Source organism: Bos javanicus, chromosome 16 (assembly GCF_032452875.1).
Source record: "Bos javanicus breed banteng chromosome 16, ARS-OSU_banteng_1.0, whole genome shotgun sequence".
NCBI classification, from domain to species: Eukaryota; Metazoa; Chordata; class Mammalia; order Artiodactyla; family Bovidae; genus Bos; species Bos javanicus.
The window spans coordinates 19,489,579-19,503,024 of NC_083883.1; the positions used below are offsets into that span (position 1 = coordinate 19,489,579).

The window sequence follows — 13,446 nt, forward strand, 5'->3', positions numbered from 1 at the left end:
ATGAAAAGAAAATACTATTCAGATTGAAATCTAGCACTTACTAACAGAAAAAAAACTGAGAAAATTTTCTTTATATGTTTTCTGCAAAATGGCTCTTTAATAGCCTTTAGAAACCTCAAAAAAAGAGGAACCTTTAGTGCTTTTATTATAATAAATTGTTATAAAATGATATTGAGCCTGAGCAATTTGGTCAACCAGGAAAGAATAACTAGGATGTGCTGAATGGAGAAAGGTTTGAAGTAATACTCTTCTTTGTACCTAATGGCTCTCACAATAATGGTTATAATCTAGGATGAAATTTTTTCTAAACCAACCTTTCAGATTCTATGGGAATTTTAGATAATCAAATTATATTTAGCATTGATGTATTTATTCATTTAAGTAGCCTAATATTTTGGTTACATGTTAACAGAAATCTTATTTGTTTTACTCACTTCTGTTCATCATATGAACTCATTCTGAGACTTGACGAATATTTCTGATTTTTAAAAAGGAGATCACAATTTCAAGCTACAGTGATATGATTTCTTATTTAAACCATAGCATTAGGAAGTGCTTTCTCAAAATTTCATGTATATTGTGTATATTTCTTGGTCCAAGTTTTTTCCTACTAAATTAAGCATAAGATGATAGCTACTTTTTAAGAAAGCAATCTTCATCACAGAAACCAATTTTAGTTAAAAATCTTATTGAAATGAATTCCACCCCCGCTTCAGTTATTCTGTATTCTTTTAAATTAAGAAGTCTACTATTCTTAGATTCTTAGACTTTGAGCAAACCTATCAAGAAAAATGTTGTGCCTTTGAAATAATGAAATTTGTAAACATTTCTTCCAAGAATGTGAGGCAGAACTAATGCTCTCTTAAATGATATGAAGGAAATAGTATCAATTATAGAGGAAGTGTTTCTACATTTTGTGCTTTTATGGGAACAAACCAGATCACAGGGCATAATGTCACAATTTGAACACTTGAAGAATTCTTCTTATTCCTTCCCTTTTCCCCAAATCTTGCAATAATGGAATGGGATTTGGATTTACAGTTTTCAAAGTACTTTTATATAATAATTTATTAACCTTTAATGCAAATTCAACAGATATTGACTAATGGTTACAAGAAACTTTTAAAAAGTACTCGACTGAATATATTAATCAATAACATCATCTGAGAAATTGTTCCAAAATAGACATATTATTATAGCCAAAGTAGTCCAAGTTTTAGTTCTTTTTACACTTTAAGGAATTGTTGGTGCTGAATTTTGTATAAATACAAACCTTGTATTTATATATGGTTGTATTTAAGATTTAAAACTTTACGGGATGTCCCAATCCTATTGAAATGTATCCTATTTCAATAGCTAACCCACATTCCTGTAAATCAGAAATTTAAATATGCTGCACAACATCTGGGGGAAATGGGAAGAATGATCACAACCATGGGAGTTTCCTCTGCACAAAGTGAAAGAAAATCATTATATTGTTTTCTTTTTATCTATGATGACAATGTGGGGAGAAAATCCAGCCTAAGAATTTGACTGACGGTTCCCTGGGGGCTTGGCAGTAAAGAACTCTCCTGCCAATGCAGGAGAAGCGGATTTGATCCCTGGGTTGGGAAGTTCCCCTGGAGAAGGAAATGGCAACTCACTGCAGTATTCTTGCCTGGGAAATCCCAAGAACAGAGGAGCCTGGCGGGCTACAGTCCATGGAGTCACAGAGTCAGATCTGACTTAGCAACTAAACAACAACAAAAAGAGTGGTTTCAGTCTGGGTGTCCCTCCTAAACTTCTGACCCCAAAATATAGCTGCCTACTCAACATCTCACTTCAATATCTGATACAATGCTGCCTCAATTGTGGCCCTCTGACTGGAGCCCATCCACAAATCATTTGTTATCTGCAACAGACTAAGTACAAAAATGAGAATGAGTTTAACAACTTTTATAGCAGTTTCACTTCACCTCATTCAAGTCCATCAGCAATATTCTTATCTCGTTGCACAAGGTGTAGACCAGTTTGGATGTTGTCAAATTTGCTTGATAAGTTGTACTTGGCATGGGGTGAGTTCCAATCACATGCAGTAAGAACAAACATTGATCTGCAATGAATTGGAAATAAAACAAAATTGTTCATAGCCTAAGACAGTTTGAGAAGTACTGGTCTAGTAGACATTCAAATTCAACATGTCCACTAAAAAAAAAAAAAAGGCTTATTTAGAAAACATTTAATTTATATTTTTACATGTATAAATCTTTAAATGATACAAAATTTTAACACTGTCATTTGGACAACTTGAATCTATTCTTTTTTTTTTTTTTTTAAGAATACATACATACAGCCTGAAAGCTCAGTTGGTAAAGAATCTGCCTGCAATGCAGGAGACCCCAGTTCGATTCCTGGATCAGGAAGATCTGCTGGAAAAGGGATAGGATACCCACTCCAGTATTCTTGGGCTTCCCTTGTGGCTCAGCTGGTAAAGAATCTGCCTGTAATGTGGGAGACCTGGGTTGATCCCTGGGTTGGGAAGATCTCCTGGAGAAGGGAAAGGCTACCCACTCCAGTATTCTGGCCTGGGTCACCGAGTCGGACAAGTGAAAGTCTGAGCGACTTCTCCTGTGGCTCAGAAGATAAGGACTCTGCCTGCAGTGCAGGAGCTGCAGGAGATGCGGGTTGGACCCCTGGGCCACCCACTCCAGTATTCTTGTCTAGAGAATTCCATGGACAGTGGAGCCTGGTGGGCTACAGTCCCTGGGGGCTCAAAGAGTCGGACACAACTGAAGCAACTTAGCGTGCAAACGTGAGGGACTCCCATTTTCACTTTTCTTTTCCATGTACATACATACAAGTAATACATGAATGAAAACTCATTGTAAACACTTTAAACAATGTGAAAGTCCAGAGGTAAAAAGTTCTACCTCTGTTCCTCATTAATGCCTTCCTCGCCTTGATTCTAATGTTCTAGTGTTAACATTTCTTCCCAGTTTAATATGTACACTTTTATATAGAAATTAGTAGATACAGACAACTTTAGTTTTGCTTTTTTAAAATAAATGACATTGCACTCAATGTATTATTCTGTGACCTGATTTTTTTCCCCACCAATTTATTTGGAGAACTTTTCTGGTCATTTCATAATGATTTGCTCCATAATAATCATAATATGCAGCAATTCAAAAAAGCATTCCCCTATTGTTGAACAGTCTCAGTTCAGTTCAGTTCAGTTCAGTCGCTTAGTCATGTCCAACTCCTTGCGACCCCATGAATCGCAGCACGCCAGGCTTCACTGTCCATCACCAACTCCCGGAGTTCCCTCAGACTCATGTCCATCGAGTCAGTGATGCCATCCAGCCATCTCATCCTCTGTCGTCCCCTTTTCCTCCTGCCCCCAATCCCTCCCAGCATCAGAATCTTTTCCAATGAGTAAACTCTTCGCATGAGGTGGCCAAAGTACTGGAGTTTCAGCTTCAGCATCATTCCCTCCAAAGAAATCCCAGGGCTGATCTTCAGAATGGACTGGTTGGATCTCCTTGCAGTTCAAGGGACTATCAAGAGTCTTCTCCAATACCACAGTTCAAAAGCATCAATTCTTCAGCACTCAGCGTTCTTCACAGTCCAACTCTCACATCCACACATGACCACAGGAAAAACCATAGCCTTGACTAGATGGACCTTTGTTGGCAAATTAAATGTCTCTGTTTTTTAATATTCTGTCTAGGTTGGTCATAACTTTCCTTCCAAGGAGTAAGCGTCTTTTAATTTCATGGCTGCAGTCACTATCTGCAGTGATTTTGGAGCCCAGAAAAATAAAGTCTGACACTGTTTCCCCATCTCTTTGCCATGAAGTGATGGGACCAGATGCCATGATCTTCATTTTCTGAATGTTGAGCTTTAAGCCAACTTTTTCACTCTCCTCTTTCACTTTCATCAAGAGGCTTTTTAGTTCCTCTTCACTTTCTGCCATAAGGGTGGTGTCATCTGCATATCTGAGGTTATTGACATTTCTCCCGGCAATCTTGATTCCAGCTTGTGCTTCTTCCAGCCCAGGGTTTCTCATGATGTACTCTGCATATAAGTTAAATAAGCAGGGTGACAATATACGGACGGACTTGATGGACTCCTTTGAACAGTCTAATTTATACTAAATACTGCTACAATAAATGTAGCAGTATCAAGATCACTTCTTGATCTGCACCTTGTGCATTTCTACGATAATTCTGCAGGATCTATTTCTAGAAGATAAGAGCTGGGTCAAGGGTGTATACACTTCAAATGTTGATACTCTCAAGTTGTTTTCCCAAAACTGTACCCTTTAAATTCCAGCCAACAGTGCATGTATGTGACCATTTCAATACCAGATATTTACCAAACCTCTTAATTTTTTCCAATCTCATAAGTGAAAATTACATCTTTCTCTGTTGTTTGAGAAAAATTTCAGTGTTTTTGGTAGTTATCATTCCATCTCTTGCCTGTTGATATACTTTTCATATTTTTCACATTTTTTCTTCTCAGTTGATTTGTCAAATGATACATGTAATCATGTGCCTTGGATTTTTAATCATTTGTCTGGTAGTATAAATATTTTTTTCCATTCTGCTACTTTTCTTTGTTAGTAATGTTCTGATTTGTTCAAGTGAAAGTGTTAGTGTCAGACTCTTTGTGATCCCATGGATTATAGCCCGCCAAGCTCCTCTACCCATGAGATTTCCCAGACAGAAATACTGGAGTGGGTAACCATTCCCTTCTCCAGAGGATCTTCTTGACCCAGGGATTGAACCTGCATTGACGGATGGATTCTTTACCACTGAGCCACCAGGGCTGCCTTATTCATTTTTAAGGAATAAATCGTATCCTAACTTTAAGTTTTATGAGTAAGAAATCCCTTCAGACTCACATTGATCTGGACACATCAAGAAGCCCTGACCATTTTGTTTTATAAAATAGTGGGTCTTTCCTCTTCTGATGAGACGTCTTACTGATAGTTAATAATTACTATGCATGAGATGAATATAGTTTCATTTATTTATTTCAGGAAAGATAAGCCTTGTCACAAATAATTTTACAGTTTTTTTTCTTTTTAATTTACAAGGCTTTATTCCAAACTGTTTTGGCTCTTAAGTTTATTAAAGAGAAAAATCTGTTAATAAATGTTCTTTTACTTTCTTCCAGTGGAAAAATTAAACACCCAGGGATATTAAATGGTCTTTTTTAACCATCTAATTCTGTCCTTCAAATTTGAAAGCAAAGGGTTAGAACAAAAACAGTTAACACTATTTAAAGTGTGAAAGGGCTTTCTGGGTAGCTCAGCTGGTAAAGAATCTGCCTGCAATGCAGGAGACCCTGGTTCAATTCCTGGGTAGGGAAGTTCCCCTAGAGAAGGGATAGGCTACCGACTCCAGCATTGCCTGGAGAATTCCCACAAACTAAGGAGCCTGGCAGGCTGCAGTCCATGGGATCGCACAGAGTCGGACACGACTGAGCTACTAAGCTGCTACTGCTGCTACTGCTAAGTTGCTTCAGTCATGTCCGACTCCGTGCAACCCCAGAGACGGCAGCCCACCAGGCTGCCCCGTCCCTGTGATTCCCCAGGCAAGAACACTGAAGTGGGTTGCCATTTCTTTCTTGAAAAATAATTAGTTTGCTGCTCCCTTATTTTCTCAGTATAAAGTGAAGGACTCAGTATATTCATTGGAAGGACTGATACTGAAGCTGAAGTTCTAATACTCTGGCCACTTGATGTGAAAAGCTGACGCATTGGAAAAGATCCTGATGCTGGGAAAGACTGAGGGCAAGAGGAAAATGGGCAACGGAGGATGAGATGGTTGCATGGCATCATTGACTCAGTGGACTTGAGTTTGAGTAAATTTCGGAGACAGTGAAGGACAGGGAAGCCTGGCGTGCTACAGTCCATGGGTCCCAAAGAGTTGGACACAACTGAGAGACTGAACAACAATAGTAAAGTGAAGATATGAGATGCTGTGCCCTGTTTTCAAACTACCTGTATTCAAATTCCTGCTATGCCACATGCCAGCTACATAATTTTGAACAAGTTTTCTGATCATTTTAAGTCCTACTTTTCTTCTTTTGAAATAGTGAAACAATATTTGTGATTAAAAAATGACAGAAAATATTTATATCACTTAGCATATGATAAATCCTTAACAAATACAGATTAGCTGTCATTACCATCATTCAGTTCAGTTCATTTCAGTTCAGTTCAGTAGCTCAGTCGTGTCCGACTCTTTGCGACCCCATGAATTGCAGCACGCCAGGCCTCCCTGTCCATCACAACTCCCGGAGTTCACTCAAACTCATGGCCATAGAGTCGGTGATGCCATCCAGCCATCTCATCCTCTGTCATCACCTTTTTCTCCTGCCCCCAATCCCTCCCAGCGTCAGGGTCTTTTCCAATGAGTCAGCTCTTCACATCAGGTGGCCAAAATACTGGAGTTTCAGCTTCAGCATCAGTCCTTCCAATGAACACTCAGGACTGATCTGCTTTAAGATGGACTGGTTGGATCTCCTTGCAGTCCAAGGGACTCTCAAGAGTCTTCTCCAACACCACAGTTCAAAAGCATCAATTCTTCGGCGCTCAGCTTTCTTCACAGTTCAACTCTCATATCCATACATGACCACTGGAAAAACCATAGCCTTGACTAAACGGACCTTTGTTGACAAAGGAATGTCTCTGCTTTTCAATATGTTATCTAGGTTGGTCATAACTTTCCTTCCAAGGAGTAAGCGTCTTTTAATTTCATGGCTGCAGTCACCATCTGCAGTGATTTTGGAGCCCCCCAAAATAAAGTCTGACACCATTTCCCCATCTATTTCCCATGAAGTGATGGAACCAGATGCCATGATCTTCGTTTTCTGAACGATGAGCTTTAAGCCAACTTTTTCACTCTCCACTTTCACTTTCATCAAGAGCCTTTTTAGTTCCTCTTCACTTTCTGCCATAAGGGTGGTGTTACCTGCATATCTGAGGTTATTGATATTTCTCCCGGCAATCTTGATCCCAGCTTGTGCTTCCTCTAGCCCAGCATTTCTCATGATATACTCTGCATAGAAGTTAAATAAGCAGAGTGACAATATACAGCCTTGACGTACTCCTTTTCCTATTTGGAACCAGTCTGTTGTTCCATGTCCAGTTCTAACTGTTGCTTCCTGAACTGAATATAGGTTTCTCAAGAGGCAGGTCAGGTGGTCTGGTATTTCCATCTCTTTCAGAATTTTCCACAGTTTATTGTGATCCACACAGTCAAAGGCTTTGGCATAGTCAATAAAGCAGAAATAGATGTTTTTCTGGAACTCTCTTGCTTTTTCGATGATCCAGTGAATGTTGGCAATTTGATCTCTGGTTCCTCTGCCTTTTCTAAAACCAGCTTGAACACCTGGAAGTTCATGGTTCACGTACTATTGAAGCCTGGCTTGGAGAATTTTGAGCATCACTTTACTAGCGTGTGAGATGAGTGCAATTGTGTGGTAGTCTGAGCATCATTAACTGGGAGTAAATAATATTTATCTTATATCTGTAAATATTGCTATCCTCTTTTAAGTCAAATTTGCATAAGGTCATCTTGTATGTGCTAAGTCACTTCAGTCGTGTCCGATTCTTTGCTACCCCTTGGACTGTTGTCCACCAGGCTCCTCTGTCTATGGGATTCTCCAGGTAAGAACACGGAGTTGGTTGCCATGCCTTCTCTTCCAGGGGACATTTCCGACCCAGAGATCAAAACTGAGTCTCCTGCAACTCCTGAATTGCAGGTGGATTTTTTTCACTGCTGAGCCACCGGGGAAGCCCAAGGTCATCTTATCACTGTCATATTTGCCAGCAGAGGACTAAAAAATTATTATAATAATGAAAATTAAAAACAATATCATATAGGTCTTCACTTTGAATTCCAATGGTGAAACTATACCAAACTTGATTCATGCTAAGGATTTAGAACCACAAACAACTTCTGAAACATCAGATACCATCTTTGCTAGCTTGAGGGGAATCAGGTTGTTAAAAAAAGCAATTACTCAGTAGATCAAAGAAAGAAATGAAGACATCAACTATACTTCAGTAAAATATATATATATATATAATAAAAAAGAACTTAGAAAATCTCTAAAGATTAAAAAAGAAATAGAAAACTTCTGCCCACAAGAGGTCAAAGCACAGCTATACAAGTGTTTGAGACAGAGGGCTGTACACTAAATGCTGTACTTCTGATGGTTTACCCAATTCAGATCTACAGGTATAAAGTGAGTGGCCCCAAGATTAAGAAGGAAGGTTATCTCCTAAGGAGGTCCGGGGAAGGCAGATGCTCCTTGTATTGATCTTAAAACTTTCCCCCTCTTGCCATAAAATATGAATTTTATTTCACAAGCTATTATAGTGTTTAATAGTATTTAAAGTATAGTATTTAAATAATAGTATTTAAAGATATATTTCAGTAGCCATTAGAGCTTTAGTTTCCAATATGTACTACTTAAAGCAAAAACAAATATATTTACAAAAATTGTATCTCTGTGTGTAACATTAGTTGACCTCTTACTATAGTCCAGGAACATGGGGCCCTACACAGCCTAGGGTTTTACCTTTTTTTGCTTGTCTTTTGTTTCTTCCCCTGCTTAAAAAATCAAACTTCTTGGGAGAGTAGGGATGAGATGGAAGAGGATAAGGTAAGGAGTTTGCTAATGTAAGTGCTATAAACTTTTAAAATCCTCAAATTTTCACCGCATTTCCACAGTAAATAATATACTTTAGGCACAACTTCAACCTCTAAGAAAATTTCCTTTCATCTCCTACATCCACATGAAGGTGTTCCTGAGTCCAAGCTCAGTCTAGTCACCGCAGGATAGGCCAATAAATGCAAGAGACAAGGTGTTTGAGGCAAGGAATATGACTATTCAGACAGCTGGCTAGCTGGCAGACAGAAAAGACGGAAGAGTAGCGTCTGGAAATAACCATCCCGTTGGGGCCTGGATGCCAGGTTCTTTTATGGCTCAGAGGTTCGGGGAGGTGAGAGAACAAAGTAAAAAGGCTATTTAATTGTCCCAACTATCTCCTAGAAGGGTAAGCCTCAGGCAGGGTGGATGTGTTAGCTTCATTTCTTTACAGTCAGCTCACCAGTGGTGTGAAACTATCTCCTGCCATATCAATAAACAAAGATGCCACAGCTATCTGGGATTCTGGCCCCCCAAACGTGAATGTCTCAGTCCTACAGGAAGCAGGCGCCATTTCCCACACAAATAACTCAAGAATGTCACAGTCCTTCACAGGTGGGCAGGGTCAGGTTATCTCTCAGCGGAGCCAAAGTCAGGTGGGGTGTGTGTGTGTGTGTGTGTGTGTGTGGTTCTCTCTCAGTGGAGCCAAACAAAGTCACCCTAGCCCAGGGGTCAGGTGGGGAGTGTGTGTGTGTGTGTGTGTGTTTCTCTCTCAGTGCAGCCAGTCACCCTAGCCCAAGGGTCAGGTCGTGTGTGTGTGTGTGTGTGTGTGGTTATCTCTCTGTGGAGCGAAACAAAGTCACTCTAGCCCAGGGGTCAGGTGGGGAGTGTGTGTGTGTGTGTGTGTGTGTGTGTGTGTGTGTGTGTGTGTGGTTATCTCTCAGTGGAGCCAAAGTCACCCTAGCCCAAGGGTCGGGTGGAAGGTGTGTGGGGGAGGGGAAGGGAGGAGGGAGGGGAGAAGTGGGGGGAGGTGGGGCGGGGGAGGGTTGGGGGTGAGGGATTCCCTGGGCAGGCCATTCTGTAAACCCATAATAACAAAAGAGGCAAAGTAAGAGTTAAAGTCACAGAAGCAGATCCAATGAGGGGTCAACATTAACCCTTCCTGGTTACAAAGGGAGACTGTAAAGATGTTTAGGACAGTTTGCCCAGACTTGCCCTCAACGTGAGAAATCTCGAGTCCCAGGGCTGGAAAATCTGAAACCTAAAAGGCAGAGGCGATTGTAACCGGGAGGAGGAAAGAAACACGATCTCGGGGGCGGTGCTGGGCCCGGAGCACCTTCCTCCCGCCCTCCAGACGCGCCGGCCGCGGGGCTGGGGAGCCCCACCCCGCCGCTCCTCTCCCCTCCTTGAGCTTCGCGGGCCTCGGCGGGCGAAGGGCCCGGCGCCGCCGTATTTTGTCCCGCGCGGCGATCCCTCCTTGCGCGAACGCCGTGGCCGCGGCGGTGGCGACGGGGCCCGTGGCGCACTGACGGCAGGCCCCCCGGCCCGGCGGCCTGGAGGCCGCGAGAGGCGGAGGCCCGGCCTCCCTCCCGCTCTGCGGGAGCCGAGGGGACGAGGCGGACGCCGGGGAGCCCCGCCCGGCCGGCGAGAAGGTGGGGGAGGCTCCGCGCGCCGCCGGCCCCCCGGCCGCCGCCGCCCTGCTGGCCCTGCAGCCCCCGCCGCCGCCTCGGGCTCCCGCCGCGGGCTCGGCGGCCCCGGCCTGGGAGGGAGGGCGGCGAGTGCCGTCGGAGCCGCCGGACATGGCTGGAGGGCACTGCGGCAGCTTCGCCGCGGCGGCGGCCGGCAGCGGCGAGATCGTGCAGCTGAACGTGGGGGGGACCAGGTGAGCCGGGGAGAAGGGGCTCGGGACCGGGATGCGGCCGGCAGGGGTCTTCCCGGGCCAGCATCGCAGGCGAGCGGGGTGGGAAGCACAGGGCCCTCCGGGCGGGTGTGGGGGGCGGCAGGCGGCCTTGAGTCTCTGAGAGCCGGGCCCTTGGCCGCGCTGCAGCCTTCCTAGGACGGCGGCCACGATCCTCCCCCCCCTTTTTAGGAGATCTGGCCGGGGAACCTTCTGTAACCTTCCTTTACCTAACCTGACGTGTACTTTTGAGTTTATTTTGTCGAAGCCCGGCCTTGTGGTCTGGCTGTTGCAGGTGAACCTGCCTTCCTTTCTGTTTGGTCAACAAGGTAACATCGGTTTGCTTGGGCGAGAACGCCTCGTTGAGGGCTGTTTTTAATCGCCAATAATTTTGGTGGAGGGAGCATTGTAGATTTGCGGTGCGCTCTTATTTATTTCCAGAGTTTCTTGGTTCATGGCTCTGAAGGGTCTGTTGTACTTGTAGCGCAGTGTGTCTGGAAGCTGCAGTTTTGAAGAGTTGGTTCTGGGAAGCCTTGGTAGTGGCACCGTATGGCGCCCTCCTAGTAAACAGAGCGAAAGCTCTCCGCTCATCTCTTTGGTCTTCCGTTCCCTTACTGTGTCTTTTAATAAGCTTGTTGGGGTAAAAAAAAAATAGTATGCTTTTGGATTTGGTATGGTTTATGAGTCACTCCTTTCGGAAATGCGAGTTTGGCAGCTCTGTTTGAAGGAAGGGGTGGTTACCGTTTTAGGCTAGTTAAGAGATAAGCCATGAAGCGCCGTGGAATTCAGTGTATTTTGCTGTGCTGGAGAAGATACAAGGTTTTCAACGCTTGGGAGTTTTTAACCAGTGTTTTTAAAAATGCAGAGCGGCAGCACTATGAACCTTTGTGATAACAATGTGCAGTGTTTTAAAAGTTTTCAAAGTGTGCTGGAGAATTTAACACAGGAAACAGTAATTCCTCACTGTTACTCTGCTCACTCTGCCCCCCCTCCCCAACCCCCATGCAAAACTGTTAGTTTAAGAATTTACAGCTTTATTGCTGCTACATAGATTTCGGTTTCATGGAGTAGAAGATTGGTGTTTCCTAATGTAAGACACGGATGGTTTCCTAAAATTAAATGAAAGTTTTGCAGGTTTGATAACTTCAGGTCAGCTCAGTCGTGTCTGACTCTTTGCAACCCCATGGATTGCAGCATGCCAGGCCTCCCTGTCCATCCCCAACTCCCGGAGTTTGAGTAAACTCGTGTCCATTGAGTGATGATGCCGTCCAGACATCTCTTACTCTTACTCTGTCGTCCCCTTCTCCCGCCTTCAGTCTTTCCCAGCATCAGGGTCTTTTCAAATGAGTCAGTTCTCATCACGTGGCCAAAGGATTGGAGTTTCAGCTTCCGCATCAGTCCTTCCAATGAATATTCAGGACTGATTTCCTTTAGAATTGACTGGTTGGATCTCCTTGCAGTCCAAGGGACTCTCAAGAGTCTTCTCCAACACCACAGTTCAAAAGCATCAATTCTTCTGTGCTCAGCTTTGTTTATAGTCCAGCTCTCACATCCATACACGACTGCTGGAAAAACCATAGCTTTGACTAGATGGCCCTTTGTTGGCAAAGTAATGTCTCTGTTTTTTAATATGCTGTCTAGGTTGGTCATAACTTTCCTTCCAAGGAGTAAGCGTCTTTTAATTTCATGGCTGCAGTCACCATCTGCAGTGATTTTGGAGCCCCCCAAAATAAAGTCTGACACTGTTTCCCCATCTATTTGCCATGAAGTGATGGGACCAGATGCCATGATCTTTGTTTTCTGCATGTTGAGTTTTAAGCCAACTTTTTCACTCTCCTCTTTCACTTTCATCAAGAGGCTCTTTAGTTCTTCTTTGCTTTCTGCCATAAGGGTGGTGTCATCTGCATATCTGAGGTTATTGATATTTCTTCCGACAGTCTTGATTCCAGCTTGTGCTTCCACCAGCCCAGCGTTTCTCATGATGTACTCTGCATATGAGTTAAATAAGCAGGGTGACAGTATACAGCCTTGACGTACTCCTTTCTCCATTTGAAACCAATCTGTTTTTCCATGTCCAGTTCTAACTGTTTCTTCCTGACCTGCATACAGATTTCTCAAGAGGCAGGTCAGGTGGTCTGGTTTTCCCATCTCTGGAAGAATTTGCCAGAGTTTGTTGTGGTCCACACAGTCAAAGGCTTTGGCATAGTCAATATAGCAGAAGTAGATATTTTTCTGGAACTTACGGATGCAAAAATGAAATACCCTGCAAGGGCTGGCCTTCGAGAGTAGCATTATAGTCATCCCTAGTTTCTAATTTCTGTTGATTGTTCGTATACTTTTTGAATGCTATAGACATTCTAATTTGATTCTAAAAGTGTTGTTCACTGTGTTTGAAAGTAAATGGCTTAAAAATGAATGAACTCTTGCTAAGGATTGTAGAATTGAGTTTAAAATTTTAAATTGTATAAGACAGTTACCTTGGAGCTCAACATTTTATTTTTCATTACGTATGAAATTTGATTTTATCAGGTTTTAAATTTTTCAACGTGATTTAAAAAATACAAAATAAGATAATTATCAGACCGGACAGTTTAGAAGGCAAACGAGAGTTGTTACATAGGAATGAGAAAGTTTAAAAAGCCCAAACTTGAGACTTGCTAGGATAAATTTATAAAATAAGTGATGACATGGTATATAGAAAATAGAACATCCAGTCCCAAGTTCTCTGCAGATAATTTTGAGTTACTTTGGATCATAGACACTTGCAGCATTTTAGAGGTAGAAGGGATCTAGAAATTATCTTGAGTAAAACACAGGTTGATAGTCACTTAAGGCATTGTAAAAGAAAAAGAAAATCCTCCTGTGATTGTCTTTGAAGTTGAAGAATTGCCCCCAGGAGAACC

General features: G+C 42.7%; 1 protein-coding gene across 2 annotated transcripts in view; it reads left to right on the forward strand.

Annotated features, from left to right (window-relative positions):
- The first annotated feature begins 10,363 nt into the window (after window positions 1–10,363).
- The window catches only part of KCTD3 (potassium channel tetramerization domain containing 3), a 68,395-nt gene continuing 65,312 nt past the window's right edge, over window positions 10,364–13,446 (forward strand). Inside the window, exon 1 of one of the 2 annotated variants that reach the window (XM_061382191.1) lies at window positions 10,364–10,528. In XM_061382191.1, the coding sequence (XP_061238175.1) occupies window positions 10,446–10,528 (83 nt within the window). In that variant the 5' untranslated portion in view covers window positions 10,364–10,445. The remainder of the gene's footprint in view (window positions 10,529–13,446) is intronic. The other variant, XM_061382190.1, reaches the window with a different exon arrangement.